Here is a 19,393-nt window from a genome sequence, read left to right on the forward strand (position 1 = left end):
AAAAACGCATTTCAAATACTAGAAACTTGTGCTTTGGAATGCACACATATTTATCATATGATTACACTATGAAAGTTTCATTAAGATCGTATGTCTACAAAAGAAATTATTCGACAAATAAATTCTTATAATATTGCCCACATTGCAGTTCAGGGTTCAGGGTATTTCCTAGTCGAGCAGTCTCGACTGGAGCCTTCTTACTTGTTTAAATTGCAGTTCATAAAAATATGCGTAAGTCCATCACAAATCCAGTTGTGCCCATAAAAATATTGTCAGTGGAAGCAGGACGATCGCATAAGGCCGCTCGCATTCGGATTGCGCACATGATTAAAAACAGTTCGTTGCCAATATTCGACCAACGCTGTTAAATAAGTATCAGTACTTGACTCACCATAGCGCACGTCGACACATATCAATTCGCAAAGAGGTGCAAATATAGGGAATACAAGAAGAAATTACGACTTGACTATACACAATAATTGAAGTCATAGTTGTGGGGAGTTGTTTTAATTCCAAAATTAATTTAAAAGAAGTGCAGCGCCGAACATACTAACGAAACACGAATTTTGCTAAAATACAAAGAACTTGTTTCAGTATTCAAACTAAAATACACCAAGATAAGCAGAAGCTTTTTCTAGTAGCGAAAGCCCAGTTGGCGTGATTAACCACGGCCTTATATTAAAACGCCAAACGGTCAATTTTCCTTGAAAATCAAATTTAATTTGGCGTATCGAATATCTTCAAAATTTCCGAGAGTTTTTGAAGTCTCATAATTTTGTTAATTGAGCCTAAGACGAAACGATGCGAACAGATCACTTTAACGCCAGCCAAATGCCCGCTTCCTGTACCTCCTGCTCTGGTGATTTGTTGCTCGACAAAATTTTCAACGTACGGCAAATGGCCACAAAGCTACATTAGACCTGAGCTACAACACATCAGTGTTACCAATTTTTGTTGAGCAAAAAAAGCTGTTTTTAGTGGGAAAATACTTTTTAAAAAAGCCGAGATTTTTTGAACACGCTTCTCAACTCAAAACTTTGTAGCGTCTTGAGTAGTTTCCTACTGAATTGGGTAGATGTTCTTATATTGGGGTTCAATACTATCAATGTTCTCCAAAAATATATATGCATGAAAAGGAATCAACATTTTTCACTACAGGTTGAATCCCTACAGAAGAATTGCGCGTTATGTAAATCCGCGTTGTCTAAAACATAGTTTTCATATATGTTTGGGGGTTAGGTTCCAAAAAGTTTTTTTTTTTTTCACTTAAATACATACAAAATAACAGATGCACATATATTTCAATTCAATCAAGATATGAATAATACATACATATGTACATACTTTTGTCTGTATTTCAAAATTCAAAAAACAAAATTTAAATAATTATGTGCACATTAAAAAAAAATTAAAAACAAACTAAAACAAATTAAAGGTTTATTAAAAACTTTATTGTTATTCTTCATACGGTAATTAATCTGTTTCACTGTTCAAAGATCTTTGCACGTTATAATTATGTATTTTCCCCTTCGCGGGAATTTTGCGTTGTACTGAAACCTAGTTTTTCCAAATCGCGTTGTATAAGACCGCGTTATACGAGGGATACCTGTATTTCAAAATTTATCGGCAACCTTAAACACATAAATTCTTGTACTACACGCTATCAAAAGAGTTGCATACATTTTTTAATCTTTTCGTTTCATTTACATAGAATCAAAAAGTTCGATATTGTTGTTCACAATAAGTTGTTCTGTGATTAAATATAAATCATATCTTAGTTAGTTAGTTTGTTCCATATTATTACCGTTTGGTTCGTTCATTGAAAATTTAATTACTGAACTATTTGGTTTTAATTTAACTACAATGAAGAAAACTTCATTCTTCATACGAATTATCCATACAAAATACGAAAATTTCTTCAATAAAAAAAAAGAAGCGGAAATAAAGCAAATTATTCTTTAAAAAAATCCAGAATTCCCGCAGCCCGCTGTTTTGGAATTTTTCCCGCAATCGGCTTTTCAAAAAAGCCAGATTTGATGTAAAAAAAGCTGATTTGGCAACAATGAGCTACAGCCACACCGAAACAATGCCGACACACATACATGTACACGGCGACCACAAAACGCATGCACACATGCGCAACAAAAGTACGCACGTACACACCGAAACGGCCACGAGAGAGTCGAACATCGACTATTGCGCATGCACACAGAGACGACTAGCGTCGAGAGAACTGCTCGAGTCTCGAGCTGCTATCATTTTGCTATGTCATGACTTATTTATCATGAAATATTAATTTAGAATTTAATCAAGAAAATATTTTTTTTGACTAATTTATTCTTGAATTTACCTAGCTCTTTTTAGCTTGTTACACGAAAAATTATGGCACCGATGTATTGGTAGTACCGCATGTACATATGTATGCGCATCAAAAGTAAGCATACACACACACACACAACCCAACAAAGAAACCACGAGAGAGTCATTTTGCGGCGTCGGTTATGCGCACGCACACAAATAAAGCATGCGCGAAGCTACAAATTCGAATTCGGTCTGTAGTGGTTGCTGAAAAGGGCCGAAGAATTCAGACAGCGACGCTGGCGCAGCGAGCATTCTATGCCGCTTTTCCTCATTGCAGGCAACTGGCGAATTGAACAAACTTAGTTCCCGATTCTGCCTCAGTTTATTTTATTTCTTTATTTTTATTATAGTTTGCATTTTATATATTTTGTATTGGGTTTGTATTAGGTTTGTGTAATATACAATTTGCAGCATTGTTTGGGTGATTAACTAAATGTATACTATATTCGCACGTCGTATTACGTATTCCTTGTTACATGAATCAATATAAATATATCTCGATTAAGTAACATACTTTGTTAACAAATTATGTTTAATTTACTTAGCACTATTTTATACAAATATCTGTTCGAAAATTCTTTATCAACTAAAGAGGTAAAATTGACTTTTTATACTCATTCACGAAAGTGAATCATTATACTCATTCACGAAAGTGAATCAGTATATTGGTTTTGTGCAATGTCCGTCTTGCTGTCCGTCCGTCTGTCCGTCTGTCCGTCTGTCCGTCCGTCCGTCTGTCCGTCTGTCCGTATGAACGCAATCTATTTCGGCGCTATTGAAGCTAGAGACTTGAAATTTGGAACACATACTCGTGTATATCTCCGATTTATAAAGTGTTAAAATTTTCCCGATCCGCCCACTAGGGGCGTGGCAAATCGGAAAATGCATTTTCCGATATACCAGAAATCATGTTTGTTGAAGAGCTAGAAAGCTGAAACTTGGTATGTAGGTCCGCGTTGACCACCTAAGATCACGAGCTATGGCGGATATATCTACGCCCATTGGGGGCGTGGCAAATCGGATAAAACTGTATCTCCTAAAGTTGTAAACCTAGAATGCTGAAATTTTGCACGTCAGCTAATGGTATGATTCTATAAAGTCTGAAGATAAATTATAAGTCTACGCCCGTTGGGGGCGTGGCAAATCGGACCTGAAGATATAGTGATTTTTTAAATTCTCCTATATTTTGGACACTATTGATGGCAGAGACCTCAAATTTTGTATATATACTCGGACTGATCACCCAAGACCAAAAAGTTTTGTCGGATATATGTCCGCCCACAGGGGGCGTGTCAAACCGCAAAAGTTTATATCTCCTAAAGTATAATAGCTAGAAGCTTCAAATTTGGATAGTTGAGTTACTGGTAGCCTCCTCTATCGATTCCCCAAAAATAATTTTTACGCCTCTTTAGGGGCGTGGCATATCGAAAAATACCCTGTAATTTTCACATTTTTTTAGGGTAAGCATTCAAACTTTGCAGTTAGGGTAACGTTATCTCTTTCTAAAAACTGACTGAGGTGTCTACGCCCAGTTGGGGCGTGGAAAAACCTGTATATTCTACAGTATTAGAACGAAACTTAACTACTAAATTGTTGATGGGATGTGAATGAGTATTCCGCAGTCGGTAACGCCCGACTGCAACGTTCTTACTTGTTTTTAGTTGTAGACACATTTTTCAAATGTGGGACCCCATTTATGTTTTTTTTTTTTTTTTTTTTTTTTTTTTTTTTTTTTTTAATTCATTAAAACGATTTAAATAAATTAGCATACTATTTTTGTAGCGTCCCACCATATCAGGAGGGATCGCATCCCAAACGTCGCTGGATCAATATTATTTATTGGACGGATTAATAATAAATGAAGAATCTGAATGTTTGATTTTCCTTCTTGTATTTCATTTAAAGCAAATATAAAATTCTATTGTGTCGAAATAGTTTTGTTTTCAGTCAAAGAATTCAAAATTTAATCACTACATCAGTCACTGGGTAAAAATAATGCAGAGAAAGTGATTAAAATATTAAAAAACAGCAATGTGTGGAGGAAAAAAAAACAAGTATAATGTAAAAATCCAGATCTCGCTGAAAAAATAAAATCAGAGAAAACTGCAACTAAGAACAAAAATCAGTTTTTATACCCTGAACCCATTGAAAATGGGTCCGTCTGTCCGTATGTATAAGCGCTTCGATTTCAGAAGATATAAGAGCTAGGGACTTGAAATTTTTTTCCTATTCGTGTATATAAATATCGGTACCTTGTCCTGTTATTTTGTTATCGATTAAAAACATTATTAAAAGCAAGTAATAAATTTATATCTCCTACATCTTTAAAGCTAGAGCTTAAACCTTTAATGTAGATTTATATGTGCTTTATGGGACTTCGATCAGGGGATCTCGTAGTCGGGCAGTCTCGACTACAGCTTTCTTACTTGTTTATTTTATTTTTTTTTTGTGTGTGGCGAGGATCAAATTCTTTACTTTTAGGGCGTCTTACTTGTCTGTCCATCGCTAAATAGGATAATACGCCACTTTTTCTTTCAGATCCTTTCCATGTGATGTGGTCTTTATTAAAATTTTGCCGTAGCATCAAAGGGACCCTTCTTGCGTTACGTCTACGTGTTTCCTTTTTATTGTGCACCTCTAAAGCATTTTCCACAAAAATATGAGATCTGCTCATCAGTTTCGCAAAGATTTGCCTTTTCTTCTAAAGCTTTAAGCAATTCTCCGTTCCTCATACGATATTAATAGGTGTTTTTCTACTTTTAACATCTGTATGAAGAATACTTACTATATTATGACAAGAAAAGAAACATTTCGTATTTTAAAGTTTTTCAGGCCGAAGAAGTTGAGTGTACCTATTATTTTCAGCAAGCTCTTTACAATGAACTATGACTACTATATATTTAGGGGGAAATACAATTTATTTTTTTTTGCATATGTACATCACATTGCCAGATTGCGTTCTTAAAGTTACCATCCTGATTTTTTATTTATTTATTTTTTTTTTCAAAATACCCAAAAGTAATTAGTTATGAAAAAATCTCCAAAATTATTTTGGTGTGCTCATTGTTTTCATCATGAGGGCTCTTACTTACTTGTTTACTTATACAATAGACCTTTTAAAAAATAGACTTGTTTGAATGCTCAAGATGTGCCCCAGTGGGCTATATCCGCCTATTTTACGCCCAGTACACTTGGTTCTTCTTAGCTTACTTTTCGTGCACTATTCGGTGCGGCTCAAAATAATCTGTTGAGCGTTACTCTTGACGAGTGAGCACTGTACTTAGCAACTGTGTGCATTGTGTAACAGATATACCAACCATATTCTACGCTGACATTAATTGTGGCTGATGCAACTGTAATGTAATACCACCCACTGAGCCAGATGGCCACTGAACCAATCCACTTAGCCGCCCCCAAGCTGGCCGCAGACGATTTGAAATCATGCAGATACGTATTGCTTTGTGGTTGGGTGGTTGCTTAACCACAGCGCCAACTGTGAGCCGTGTGGTTCAGTGGGCATAGCAGTGGCTGTGGGTATCTCTCTAAGTATGTGTGTGTGTGTGTGTGTGTGTGTGTGGTTTAGGTATCCAGCAATTACTCATTGCGTATATGTCGCTAATTAGGCGCAAGTGTTGTCGATAATGAAGTGGCGCTTTGTGTCCAGCGAAGGCATTATGTGGGCAGGAGCACAAGGACAATCAGAACGACGATGACGGCGACATATGTCGGTACGCTGTTTAAGCTGTAAAGCACGTCGCCAGACGTGGAGCTCGCATTTCACAGTGCACGTCCCGCCGATAGCTTCTGCTGGTGCGCGTGCTCCATTGTCCTAGCGCCGGCTAAATGGCTCTATGTGATAACTTTTTTGTTCGCCAAGTAAGTGTAACAAAACGATGCCACATACCCAGCCATCCAGCCACCCAGTCACCCAACCACCCAACCACCCAGCCACCAGCCAGCCCAACGTCCGACACACGTGAAAAATAGAAAACAAGTAAGAATTCTCTAGTCGAGACTGCACGACTGCAGGATCCCCTGAACCCTTCGAGGGACTGAGCAGCGTGGACTTACTATGGGAACAGCTTAATCATTTTTCTTTTAGATTGACTATCTAGCATTAAATGTGCATATTAGCCAAGACTCAAGTCTTTAGTATTTGAAATACGCTTATTGCAAATTTGTAGGAAAGGGATGGCCCATCCCGGATGGGATTTGTGAGTCATATCCAAAATAGAACAATGATCGAAATCCCATAAATTTAAAATTGAAATTTTTAATTATTTATTTATTATGTATTAGTTAATTAATTAACTGCATTTTGAAATGCGTTTAAATCGATTACACTAGACCGAAACCATATCAATAGACGGACATGCTAAGAAAATTTCAAGTATCTCCGTCCGCATTAGGACAGGCGGACGGACGATGAGACAGATATGACTATATCGACTCAGCTCCTCGCATTCACCATGAATATATATACCTTACGGTCTCTGTCACTCGTGTTTTCTCCCTCTAACGTACATTTAAGAAAACCATTATACCCTGGTTTCCCATTTTCAATGGGCCCAGAGCATAGTAAATGAAGAGAAAACAAAAACTTACCATGGGAAAACCGTCCAACAGGGCCACACGAGGACAATGCGACAGAGGCACATCCCTCCTTCACTCCCCCTCCACGCACTTCCAATCAAGCAACGTAAATGGCTGCTCAATTGCGTGCCTAGCTCCTTGATATCCAGGCAACTTGTGGAGCATGCGCGACAATAGTTTTTGGGGATTACCAGATACTCGGGTGGATCAAGCAGGCATACAAAATAGAGATGGCACAGTCGAAGAAGCACTGAGAATTCCAGTGAAGAGACATCCTAGATCTGACGTGAATTATTTTACTTGAATAACAGCTATCAGTCAAACAGAGCTATGTATAGAGTCTCCTACTAAGCTACTCACTTCAGGGCAGCGGAAGCTGCCTGTAAAATATCCACAAGTAATTACAATGTTATAATGATAGCTCTGCTGGTTTATCCCTCGGTCTACGGCTGCCTGTCTGTCTGCCTGTCTGCCTGCCTGCCTGCCTGCCTGCTCATGCAAAGCTGATAAACAGCCCTCGTATTTCATCTCAGCCTCATTTTTTCGGCCATCCAGGGCGCTCCTCTGTCCGTTCGGCTATCCTGTCCGTATGCCAGCTCACGTGCTCTGTTCCCCTTCTGCCCGGGGTCGGCGACAAACATGAACATCATCCGCATCTCGAATCTCGCATCTCCCGTCCACACGACTGAGGCAAATGGCGTGCACGAAATCTCAATGCGTGACGCCCTGTTGCGAAACAGAAAGAACAAAAAAAAAAAAAAAACCCCGAAAGAAAATAAATATTTTGATAAAATTAAAACGAATAGCTACGGATTTTTATTTACTTGCCAGCACAAAAAAAGGGAAGCAAATGATGAAATTTCGTTTCTGAAAAATAAAAACATTTTTGGCAAAGCTTCCTACATTTTAAAACCGAATATGAATAGATTCGCCTTGAAACGAATTTTAAATGAAAGCGTTTTTTTAAAAGATAAGCTGGGGGAGCTATAATGCAGGTGCTTTGATTAAGATATCTGCCGTAAGAACCAATTATCTGTATTCAGATATAATTATATATGAGTATCGTTTTATTTTGATTGACCCTAGCATGGGACAGTGGTTACGTTAGTATAATCCTATGTAGAATACATCTGAAATATTCTCTTTAACTTTTGCTTTATATGATATAAGTATATGATTTCAGAAAAACCTCTTATGGTTAGATTTTATAGGATATAATTTTACTATATATGTATTAATAAATAAGACTAGCCAAGTTCTTATCCGTAAGTTTCCATATGAGTTTTGTATACACTTATAAGCGTATGTATGCATAAAGCTCTTCTGAGATAAAAGATAAAAGATCGTGTCTAAGAAGTCAAACACCCAAAACTTGAAGACTATAAGCTTGGCTCTACTTATTAAAGAGGTTTGAGTCGATAAAGTGGTTTCAAAATTATATTATATTATTATGTTATATGATGTACATTATTGTATTATTATTATGATACGAAAAATTTCAGATATGAGATAGCCACTCACGTTTCACTTCCTATATGAAGTCCATTTCTCTCCGTCAATCGTTTGGTTATGTGCACGGTATCTAATAGTCGAGCAGGCCACACGCGCTCGTACCGCTTTGCTTGTTTCGGATTGTCCTTTTGTCGGCCGCTGGTGTCGCCTTTTGTAGTTTTTATTGCCCGTCTGTCAATATCCGGCGGCAGATTTCGCCTCAGTTGGAGCTACAAATTTGGCTGGATTCTCGGCGCTCGCCCTTTGATTCCATTTCCCGTGCGGCACATAAGTAATGCAACAGAATGGAGCTCCCAGACTGCTGGCTGTAGTTGTAGCCGTGGCTGTGGCTGTGGCTCTGGCTGTGGCTCTGGCGCTGCTTTGCATGTTACAACTTTAAGGATATGTGGCCATAAACAACTGAACGTAAAATGCCAGCTGCCAGGGCATTGGGGATGCGACCCATCAACTGCCTCCCTCGCCCGTGCGTCCGACGGCTAGCTGTGCGAGTGTGCGGATATGTAAAAAGGGATAACGCCAGGGATGAGAGGTGCCTGAGAGGTGTGGCAATTGGGATGTGTCGCTGGGAATGTAACCGTAACTGTAACCGTTGCCCTTGGCTACGCACAATTTGAATTAAATTGCACTCGACGCATTCTGTGTGCCTGCAAGGACATCCAAAGGACTCGCACTCCAGCAACGACTTAACCAACATGCCAGGATTCAATTAATTCGAGGACTCTCGAGCCACCTGCTACTGCCGGTACTGTAGCTGCTGCTGCTGCTGTTGCTGTTGCTGTTGCTGTTGCCGTTGCTCCTCCTCCTGCTCCTGCTCTTGCTCCGTGCTCCTGCCATTTGTACACAAATAATCAAGTTAGCCACGTTAAGAGCTTCAATTTAATATGTTGCCAAATTGGCTTTTACAAGACAGCCAATGGCTAAATAAACACACACAGATGTCCTTCGTCCATTGTCAGCTTAGTTTCCAACAAATTCTTGAGCAAATGCAATCACAGTAAGCACAAATTGCAAAAAGTTGCCCAGGCTCTGCTGCAGCGTCCGAAACTTTGCTAATTAAGTGCACTCGAATAGATACGATGCGATGCTAAGCGAATTACGGATTAACAAAATGTATTTTAAAACCTTGCTGACAGTCGTCGAAAGCTCAGTCCTTCGATTATCGATCCACGAAAATAGTTACTTGCTCTTGATGTTAATAATAATCCCTTGCTGAATCTCTCGCATTTCATCTGATAGTCATCATTATATAGATATACATATATATGTATATAAATATATATATACATATATAACCAGCTATTTTTTGTGCTTTCTTTAAGGTCTTTAAACTCTTAGGTCTAACGTTGAGCTCTACAAAATATTGTGAAGTGAATTCAAGCCTCAGGAATCATGGCTAGCCATATCATGCTCCATAAAAAGTTTTATTAATTGGAAATAAAATATTTTGTGAGGTATTCTTGTCGGAGCAATTGTTTTGTTTAAACTTTTAGTTTTAGAATGTTTTCAGAGAACAGGTTAGACTCGATTATATACAAACTTCCACACTCTAGCTCAGAGCTGAATATTGGCTCATGCTATCCAATTCAGTCCTGTTCAAGTTTCAAAAACAAATACCCGAAACGCTACCAAACTGAACTTTTATTGGAGACTACAGAGTACAATACAGAAATGGCTTCACCTGTGTCTGGATTTGTGCAATGCTCGCTAATCACTCATAAACAAATATATTTATTATACTATTAGATACCTATGGACGGCCTGAGGATGGATATGTCGAGCTGGGCTTCGGCTTCGGCTTAGGCTTTGGTTGTGGGCTCTCCATTTGCGACTCGGACTGGCTGATGGAGGGCAACTGGGAAATGGAATAGGTGGGGCGGTAGATGCGCTCGCCGACTATATCGAGGTCCCGTATCGAGATGCTCTTCACCAACGTCGTATTGGGCAGAATGGAATACGCGCCCATCCGCTCGCCACGCTCGCTGGCGATTGTCTCCGTGCGGAGATGCTTGGCTCCATCGCGCGTTATCACGCACAGGTCGATGTTGGAGCCGGAGCCCAGATCGTTGAACACACCGGCGCTAATTGCCTTGCGCACCAGCTGCTTGCCATCCTCCAGCCCCAGCTCGGGATTCCAGCCCTGCTCCAGCACAGCCATGGCCGCCAGTGTGCCAGAGCCCATAGCTGCATAGGGTATCTTGTCGATGGAGCCGCACGGATGAATGCAGTTTATGTGCGGCCCATATTTGTCCACCCCACCCATGACTAGGGCGGCGCTAATGTGACCCTGGTAGCGGAACAGTGTACGGCGGAGCATCATGCTAGCACAGATCAATGGCACCTGGCGACCCGTGTTCAGCCCGTGCAGATCTAGTTCAGCGGATGTCATCAGAGTCATCTGCTCAGTATCGGCCGCGGTGCCTGCCCCGCAGCAGCTATGGAGAGCAAAAGTAAGACTGGGAGTGACCTGACTGGAAGATACTCATTATACCCTGAACCAATTGAAAATGGGAAATCAGGGAATAATCGTATGTTACAGGCAAAACGAGGCGTATGTAACAGGCAGAAAGAGGCGTGGCAGACCCCATAAAGTATACATATTCTTGATCAGAGCGATGAGCTGAGCCGACTTATATATTTGTATGTACGCTTCGATCCCAGAAGATATAAGACCTAGAGACTTAATTTAATTAATTAATTTTATCCTAGGTCAGTGTATATCACGCGCATATCGACCTTTTCTCCAGATGTCGATAAAAAGCTTATCGAAAATCAGTTCATTAATTATATCTCCTACACTTTTAGAACTGGAGTCTCTAAATTTGAAATGTAAACTCATATTAATTTTTTAGAATTTCGGTTTTTGTTATAGTTAATTCTGTTAAAAATAGTTTGAACTGTACAAGAAACTAAATGAAAAATTTGCCAGTTCAAACTCTTCACACTTTTGAGATAAGACCAGGATTACTGAAGAGATTATTCGAATTAAATGTGTTATCGATGGCATCAAATATCAAATTTGTCTACTTCTAATTCGTATAGGCTATACGAATTAGAAGTAAGATCTTAGAAACAGACAAGACTCATCTCGTCCCTTCCAACCAATTACAAATGTTTTAAAAGAAAACCTATTCCCATTTTTAGTGGGTTCAGAGTGTAACAAGACAAAGATCCAATCGTTAGTTAGCTTACTAAATGTGATCCTGCAGACGATGTATCTTCGAACAGTTCTTGTCTGACACAATGGGTCCCTCGGTGGCGCGCGTATCGGCACCGAGTATGACCCCGTCCTGGTAGATGATGCCCACGATGGAAGTGCCCGTGCGCACTGCCAAAGGTGGCTTATACCCGTCCAGCAGCAGCTGTGCATTGCTGTAGAGTTAGGTCGAGTGATAGTACGTAGAAATAGTTAGAGGAATAGCTGCTATGGATTTACCGTCTGGCATTAACGAAATTGAATGCGCATCGTATGTCCTTGTCCTGAAAGTCCTGAGCCTCCAAATACGACAACATCTTGTGTGGTAGACAATAAAATTTTTACTCAATTTTTGACTCTATGGAAACTGATGTGGATGATATAACTTGAGCAATTTGTGTGCCTAACGGTAGTAAATAGTAACAGGCAAAGCCTACTAATTGCTTCAGTTCTCATTTTACGGCTGATGAAGCAGCGTAGCAATCGAATCGAATTTTCCCTGGATTCCAACTGTCTTCCCAGTTGATAAGTATGCTTGCCTAGTCACATGGTATAGTACAGTCTACCCATCTTTACGACTCTCTCCATCTTTTTCTCTCTCTCTCTCTCTATAGCTGAAGCTGTTGTTGGTAAGGAACAAGAATGTTTCTTGTGTGGCGTTGCTAGAGAGAATGATGGAGCTGTGTCCGGAAAAGGAATGCACAACGTCGACATATTCAGGGGGGAATGCTTAAAGACTATAATTTAAGGACAGAATATGAAGGCTGAATCGATTTCAGACGACTGGCAACTCACTTGTCGAACGAAATACAATTAGGATTAATTAGAGTCCGGTTATATTTTAATTAGCATTTGGACAGCCCCGCCCCCAGTCTCTCCCCTCAGTCTCTCGTAGTGCTGCTACGCAAATAACAAACACTTTGATTGGCAGCTAAGGGGGTTTGGGCGAGGCGAAAGGCGAAAAGCGAAAGGGGGCGAGCGGTGGGCGGAAGGCGCATAGGGAATGGGGCATTGCAAATGGTAAATGGTAAATGGCAAATGGCCGAGCTGCAAAAATGACTTCCAGTTGCAACTTGACGACAACTTTGCTGCAACTTAATTACGAGGGGAGAGGTGCGGCAAAGGGACCTGAGATGCCGGACAACAACTGCTTTTTGGGACTGCCAGCTGGCGGCGGACTCACAACTCGCAGCTCGCAGCTCGCAACTTGCAACTTCGAAGTTTGCTTAAACAATTTTGCGCTGCATTTGGCCAAGAAATGAAAACTTTGCAGCTGCTTATGGCACAACAATAGCAACAACAAGGATGCAAAAACCAGATCCCAATCGCAGTCCCAAATCCAAATGCAACTTTCGTTGTGCCATCCGCAAATTCGCTCTTGGCCAGCTGTGCCTACTGCATCAAGAGCGACGTCCACACAGGGGACAGCGCTGGGGGGCTGTGCAGGATGACGTATTAAGGCATTTACTTTGTCCACCCACAGCCACAGCTCGAGATGAAACACGAGAAATATTGATATCTATCCATGTATATTTTGCTTTGCTAACATTTCCCAAAAACTGAAAGCTCTTCAAAGGGTGGCGAGGGCTGCTTTCCTTTCATCGGTGCATAAGACAGACGGATTCAGGATAAGACGTTCATCGAATTACGACAGGGAGCTGTGTGGTGTTCGTCAAGAAAGCCTTAGAGTAGAGAAAGGCAGGTCTGATGAGCTAGAGCGTAGCTTTCTTTATAAATGATAAATTTTCTATGTTCGACATTAGTGTTCTGGCTTAAGACTGCATAACTGTTTATATATGTATGTGTGTGTTGTATATGTACTCATCATTCGGAATATGATGATCTTAAGTGCGACGATTTGGCAACGGAAAAGTTGTGAATCTCAATGCTTCGGGGGGATGCAGAGGGTAGAGGTGTTGGCTGATAACTAATAGAGGTGCCAAACTATCTATGGCACTATCGTCACCATCGATGATAGGGTACTATTGAGCTACTGAACTATCGATGATTAAATGGCTCGATAGTTTGACGATAGTATCGTCAAAGCTGCGATTTACACATCACTAAGCTAAAATATCAATTCATATAAATATATGTATATGTAAATGGATCGCTTTCTTAAAAGCGGTAATACATTTTTCAAATAATTAGTAGAATTGTTTAGAACATTATTGTCTAATTTTATTATTATTGTCTAATTTTAAAGAGGAAAATGAGAACGTTTTTCTGTTTTTGAACAAAAATCTATCGCTACAATAAAAAAAACATATTTTAATACTTTTTAAGTTTTAGCTTTTAAGTCAATTTGCCTTTTGTCTTAAAATGCAATTTCACTAAAAGGAAATGTGCATATAAGTTCAAATAATTAATGATAAGAATCACTGTTTTTTATTGCGACTATCGACCACTATCGATGGTTTGGAAACTGCTATCGTCCTCAATCGATGGCGCCCACCATCGATAGTTTAGCACCTCTAGTAACTAACGCCTCGGTAAAAACAACAAAAACGTGTTGAGTGTTTGATCAGTTGCTTAAAGGCTTACCAAAACCTCTTGGAATACAGGAGTGCATATATGTATGTATATGTAAGTGCGTCAAAGGGAAATGAAAGTATTGCTGGCAGCTCAGAGCATTCAAAGTGTATGTATATGAAAACAAGCATCTTAGATGTAAATCAATATCAATATCAATATCAATATCAGAATGAAATGTAACCAATTTATTCTATGGCAAGCTGTTGAGGCAAATGCTAATTGAATTGTTCGCAAAGTAAAAACAATGCCAGGCGCCTTGTCAGGCGTGCGACAGAGCGAGACAGCTGCTGCCCTGCGCCCGGGTACTTAGGTATTACGGTTCCAGTGCTCCGCTGTCAATTAGACTTACGAAACGTTTGCATTTGCGCTCGTGTGCAGAAGTGGCAGAAAATTGCTTAATTAAATTGGTCAACTACCAGCTACAAGCGGTATTATGTCATGGTTACCTAGAGCAAACTCTGATTGCTAATTGCAGGTGAGCAAAATGGAAAGCGGGGGAAAAATCAAGAGCATAAGTCATGAGAGAAGCTGCAACTGGAGCGTATTGTTGCCTAGTAACACCGCCCCCGCCCGCCCCATCTCATCCTGGCGCCCGTAGATGCTGTCGACAGCACATGTGCAGCTAATTAAACGGGACATTTGACACGGTTCGCTAATTATTATGAAATCTGCGTCGAACAGCGGTGAGAGCTCGACGAAGGACGGAAACTTATTCAATTGTGCATCGTATCCTGGCAACGAAACAAATTGCACTTGCACACACAACTCCTTTGCGATTATCCACACCCTCCTCTCGGCCAAGATGCTTATCGAGGAGTTCCCTTTGACTTTGCTCGGATTATTTGGTGTCTGATGCACTTGAAATCTTATTCACATATGGACAATCGCTTGAAAGGAATATCTCTTAAATACTGTTAACAAGTCGATTCCTTTATTTACATTAATGGTAATATTCGTTATCCTCCAGGTAGCGGGCTTGGAAGTGATTGTGAAAGCAATTAGATCTATGAATGACTATATTACATCTAAGGAAAGCAAATCAAATAAAAATATCAAAGAAATATGAAGTCTATGCTCAATTCTGACCATACAGAGCGTCAATTGATTCTAAATTTCAGACATAGATTATACATAATATTAATAATATACAAATTATGTACATGGGAAATCAAAGTATGTCGTCTATCCGTCCATTTGTCTGTCCATCCGTATCAACCCAGAGATCTCATACCACAAGCGGATAGAGTATATAATTTGCTATCGATAAGTCTTCAAATTCCTTTTTAACGATAATAATCAATCCTTTGACTTTGTATCTCATCGTAATTTGAATAATTTTAGAGCTACATACATAGATAGAGGTATTTAAAATTCGTATGCCTGTGTATGTATGTATGTGTGCCTATGTATGTATGTATTTACATATTCATGTACATATGTATGTATGTGTGCATAAAAGAAGCGTATGATTCCAATATCAGTTCTGTAAAGAGTCTTGGCATATTTTTGATTAATATTCTCCGATTCCTACCTCCGAAATATCCAATAATATTAGTAATATTACCTATTTAAAATGCTTAGAGACCGTAAACTCTGTTATTCGATTTGTTCGCACACGGTAATCATTTTTATAACGCTGCCTCGTCCTAAAAAAGGAGCTGTTTTAATATTTCAATTTTACACTTGGCTCAACTGTGCCTTCAATTCAACATTTTTTTGTGCATAAAAAATTTATAAAACATTAAATTAATAAATTAAGAAAATGTGTATAAGCATTTGAATGAAAAGACATATGCATGGATATAATTGATAAGATAACGATTTTATTTTATTTATTTATTTATATGGGTATACAAAAGAGCTTTACATTTTTTAAATTTAAGAGGACATATCCTTTTCTACCTAAACATAATATTTTATACAATGGAAATTGATTTATTAGAATTTAACACAAGTATTTTATTAAATTCTATTTTATTTTCAAATTTGATTCCGGCATCGAATTAACTGAAATGGGGATTTGAAATGGATTTTCGAATTGGGCTAAAAAATACAAAAATTAATATCAGATTCGTGCTGATATTGCCAGCATTAGAATAGTTAGAATTTTGGTGCACAAATATGCGGTCACACTGCGCGGCGATCTTTTGATAAAAACAGCTGTTAGAACTTGGCTGGTAAGTGTTCGCCATGAGCGCTGCAACGAGAGGCGACAACTTTGAGATTCGTGTGTGTGGTGTGGAGGATGGCGACAGAATGATGGAGTTCCTCCTGGAGCACTACTATCGGGAGGAGCCACTTACTGCCGGCTGTGCGCCCCCCGAGCCAGATGAGAAGGATAAACAATTTCTGCTCTCCAATTTACCACATGGCACCTGCCTTCTAATGCTACACAGTGATCGCATTGTGGCCGCCGCCGTCGCTGGTCCCAAGGATGCCGGCGCGGTGGATGAACTGTTCGAGCAGGCCGCACAGCTGGCCGGCACCAAATGGGGTCGTATTCTGGGCATTTTGGCCATTGCAGAGCGCGATGCGAACGTCTTCAAGCGCTACGGCGTGGACAAAGCTCTACACCTGCACGCCATTGGCGTGGACTCGCGAATGCGTGGACGTGCCCTAGGTGAGCGACTCATGAACGCCCTCATTGCCCTGGGCAAAGAGCTGGGCTATCCGTTGCTTACCGCCGACTGCTCCAGCCTCTACTCCAGCCGCCTGCTGCAGCGACTCGGCTTCGACGTGGTCAACAGAATACCCTACACAGACTACGTGGACGACGCTGGGGAGCAGATCATTCGACCACCTGAGCCCCATCTGGCCTTGGAGACGGTCGCTCTGCGCTTATAGCTCTATTTGGACTGAGCGGCAAAGGGCGACCTTATCTAAATTATAAATGAGAAACATTTGCCCAAGACATCATAAATATTTGACACTGAACCAAATGCTCGGTTATTGGACATATACACTATATACACTATATACCTGCAATCGTATATTTATACATAAGTTATATGTTTATATGTTCATAAGTAGAAGAGATTATGTAACTCGAGATTTTATATGTATATGTATGTGTAAGCAGTGCGACAACAAGAACTATGCAGTCATATGTATGTATGCATGTGTATGTGTGTACATACATGTGTCTGGCTTTAATGGGTTCGTTACTCAACTAGATTTACGACAGCTACGCCCATAGAAGCTATAGATTGTAGTAAACCGATAGGCATTTGAGTTATTAAAACATAAACTAGAGCTAATATGTGTATCTACTTTTAGTAAGAACTGTTAAGCGCTATGTATTATTACAGGTGAGAGACAAAGCGCCGTCTAGCGAGGGAGGCTAATGAACTTGACCTGGGCTTCAAATATTCTCAAAGCGTCCTGCTCTCTTCTGACTGCCTTCAAATTAGCAACATTGTTGACAGTCAAAAGATGTGCGTGATTTTCATAATTGAGCTCAGATTACTCAGATTACGTCGTAAGTTGCTGGCAACGAACTATTTATGGCGATGGTGAACAGCAAGGCGTCCGGCAGGATGCAAATTAGACGGCGAAGGCAACCGTGAGACTTGTTAGTAAAGCAGAATGGTCAATAATAAAGTGTAGAGAATGGTTAATATGTATCCGTATCGAGTTCCATTGTTACGTTGGACACACAGATTGACAATGGGTCGGCGGACGGCCGTATATTGCAGCGCCAAATGTATCTGGGATCAGCAGCAAGTGTAATCCGTAAAAAGGACAACGCAAAGGGAAGCGGCAAGGAAATGTGGCATTCTCGGTGGCATTGGTCAACGGATTATGGCGCTGCTCTTGAATCCTGTTCAAGTGAAATCGAGCGCGTGAAGTTTAAGTGCCGGCCATTGTCCAACGAAATTTGGCGTAATTGGAGCAAAGCTGATGGAGGGCACTGCGCCGCAAAGCCGGACGGGGTGGTCCAAGGTCAGCGCTACCAAAAGGAATAACCGAAAACGAAAAAAAGAACAAACTAACCGAAATTGTTCAAACAAATCAACTAAAAATAAAGAAATGCTGCACAATAAAAGCATTAGCACTGTGTGCGAGGGAGACAGTGATAGACAGTGGGGGGACAGAGTGTGAGCATGGGTGCGAGTGTGTGTCCTTGAACATTGTGTGCCAAATGCATGGGCATCTTGGACGCGACGGAGCGAGGAAGCGAGGGAGCGAGGCGACAGGCAGCGACAACGGCAACGGCAGCGGCAGCGGCAACGCCAGCGTAGCTTAACACACACTTCAAGCGCGAAGCGAGCCACAGTCACGTACATTTTATAAACTTGATGGCACGTCAGACCCTTTGTCCATAGCTGGCCTAGTGCCTGCTCGCTCTCGCCTGTTGGCTAGCCTTTGGCTGCGCGCCTGCTTGCGTTCGTCAACTACTGTGCCGTGCTGCGCTACCAATTCGCCGCAAATCTTGCCATTTTCGCCGCACACACCATTTGGCCGTCGCCGCTGCTGACGCTGCTGCTGCTGCTGCTGCTGCTGCTCCTGTTGTTCAAAAGCAGCCTTCAATGCTGCCGAAACGCCAGAACAATTCGTGCCGCGTGCGCGTTCGGTTCGTTTCCTTTAACAGCGGCTCCACTTGCTGCTGCTCAGTTGCTCAGTTGGCGTTGGCAGTGCTTTTGGTTTGAACGTGTTGACTGTGCTTGTGTGTGCGTGTGTGTGTGTCTGTGTTTGTGTTTGTGTTTGTGTGTGGGTGTGGGCTGTTGTGTTGTATGTTTGCATGTGAGCGTGCTGTAGTGAAAGTAAACAACAAGCCGCATGGCGCCGGCAAATCCAAGAACCACTCAAATGTGAAGCCAACCAGCACTGCATAAAAAAGAAAGGAAAAAAAAAAACAGAAAATGGCGCTGAGCAGCGGCAGCGGCAGCGCAGCCAAAGTCGAAATCGAAATTCATTCATTGATTGAAATTCGCGCGATTTACTTTGCACGGCCATTTTTCAAATTTGTTTTGGTTTTTTTGTTGTTTGTCTTTTTTTTACAGTGCCATTCAACAGTAAGCGTTACCGAAACTCTGAAAAACCTCAGCGAAAAGGCGAAATATCTCAAAGATACAAATCAGCTAAAAATGCCGCGTGAACTGTTGCAAAAACGCGTCCGACTCAGCCGGCTGTGGCTGCTTCCGCTGCTGGGCCTGTGCTTGGCCAGCTTTGCTTTGCGCTGCGATGCGCGTGCGGTAA

General features: G+C 40.8%; 3 protein-coding genes and 1 long non-coding RNA gene across 8 annotated transcripts in view; 2 read left to right on the forward strand and 2 right to left on the reverse strand.

Annotated features, from left to right (window-relative positions):
* The window catches only part of LOC149268043 (uncharacterized), a 61,701-nt gene extending 53,842 nt beyond the window's left edge, over positions 1–7,859 (reverse strand). For 3 of the 4 annotated variants that reach the window (XR_016271000.1, XR_016270998.1, XR_016271001.1), the window contains exons 1-3: positions 7,779–7,859; positions 7,315–7,680; positions 6,967–7,235 (exon numbers count right to left, since the gene is read on the reverse strand). This is a non-coding gene — a long non-coding RNA (uncharacterized LOC149268043). Of the gene's footprint in view, positions 1–6,966; positions 7,254–7,314; positions 7,681–7,778 lie in introns of all 4 variants that reach the window. The other variant, XR_016270999.1, reaches the window with a different exon arrangement.
* A 2,225-nt stretch (positions 7,860–10,084) lies between these two features.
* Positions 10,085–12,104, reverse strand: Prosbeta2R1 (Proteasome beta2 subunit-related 1). The gene is made up of 3 exons (XM_018014163.2): positions 11,900–12,104; positions 11,656–11,835; positions 10,085–10,898 (listed from the first exon to the last, which is right to left on the reverse strand). The coding sequence occupies exons 1-3, from the start codon at positions 11,974–11,976 to the stop codon at positions 10,214–10,216; spliced, it is 942 nt and encodes a 313-aa protein (XP_017869652.1). The 5' UTR covers positions 11,977–12,104; the 3' UTR covers positions 10,085–10,213.
* A 4,104-nt stretch (positions 12,105–16,208) lies between these two features.
* Positions 16,209–17,446, forward strand: AgmNAT (Agmatine N-acetyltransferase). The gene has a single exon (XM_018014170.2). The coding sequence runs from the start codon at positions 16,385–16,387 to the stop codon at positions 17,036–17,038; it is 654 nt and encodes a 217-aa protein (XP_017869659.1). The 5' UTR covers positions 16,209–16,384; the 3' UTR covers positions 17,039–17,446.
* A 1,192-nt stretch (positions 17,447–18,638) lies between these two features.
* Positions 18,639–19,393, forward strand: part of LOC108618136 (uncharacterized) — a 33,008-nt gene continuing 32,253 nt past the window's right edge. Inside the window, exons 1-2 of one of the 2 annotated variants that reach the window (XM_089472909.1) lie at positions 18,639–18,767; positions 19,198–19,389. In XM_089472909.1, coding sequence (XP_089329035.1) covers positions 19,282–19,389 — 108 coding nt within the window. In that variant the 5' untranslated portion in view covers positions 18,639–18,767; positions 19,198–19,281. Of the gene's footprint in view, positions 18,838–19,197; positions 19,390–19,393 lie in introns of both variants that reach the window. The other variant, XM_089472910.1, reaches the window with a different exon arrangement.

This window comes from Drosophila arizonae, chromosome X, assembly GCF_054131065.1.
Source record: "Drosophila arizonae isolate 15081-1271.41 chromosome X, UAZ_ARI_1.0, whole genome shotgun sequence".
Classification (NCBI taxonomy): Eukaryota; Metazoa; Arthropoda; class Insecta; order Diptera; family Drosophilidae; genus Drosophila; species Drosophila arizonae.

Coding starts and splice junctions, on each gene's coding strand:
- Prosbeta2R1 (XM_018014163.2), bottom strand. CDS start 11,976: ATGTTGTCGTATTTGGAGGCTCAGGACTTTCAGGACAAGGACATACGA. Junction 11,836..11,899: donor AATTTCGTTAATGCCAGACG/GTAAATCCATAG, acceptor CTAACTCTACAG/CAATGCACAGCTGCTGCTGG. Junction 10,899..11,655: donor CGTCTGCAGGATCACATTTA/GTAAGCTAACTA, acceptor TGCTCTCCATAG/CTGCTGCGGGGCAGGCACCG.
- AgmNAT (XM_018014170.2), top strand. CDS start 16,385: ATGAGCGCTGCAACGAGAGGCGACAACTTTGAGATTCGTGTGTGTGGT.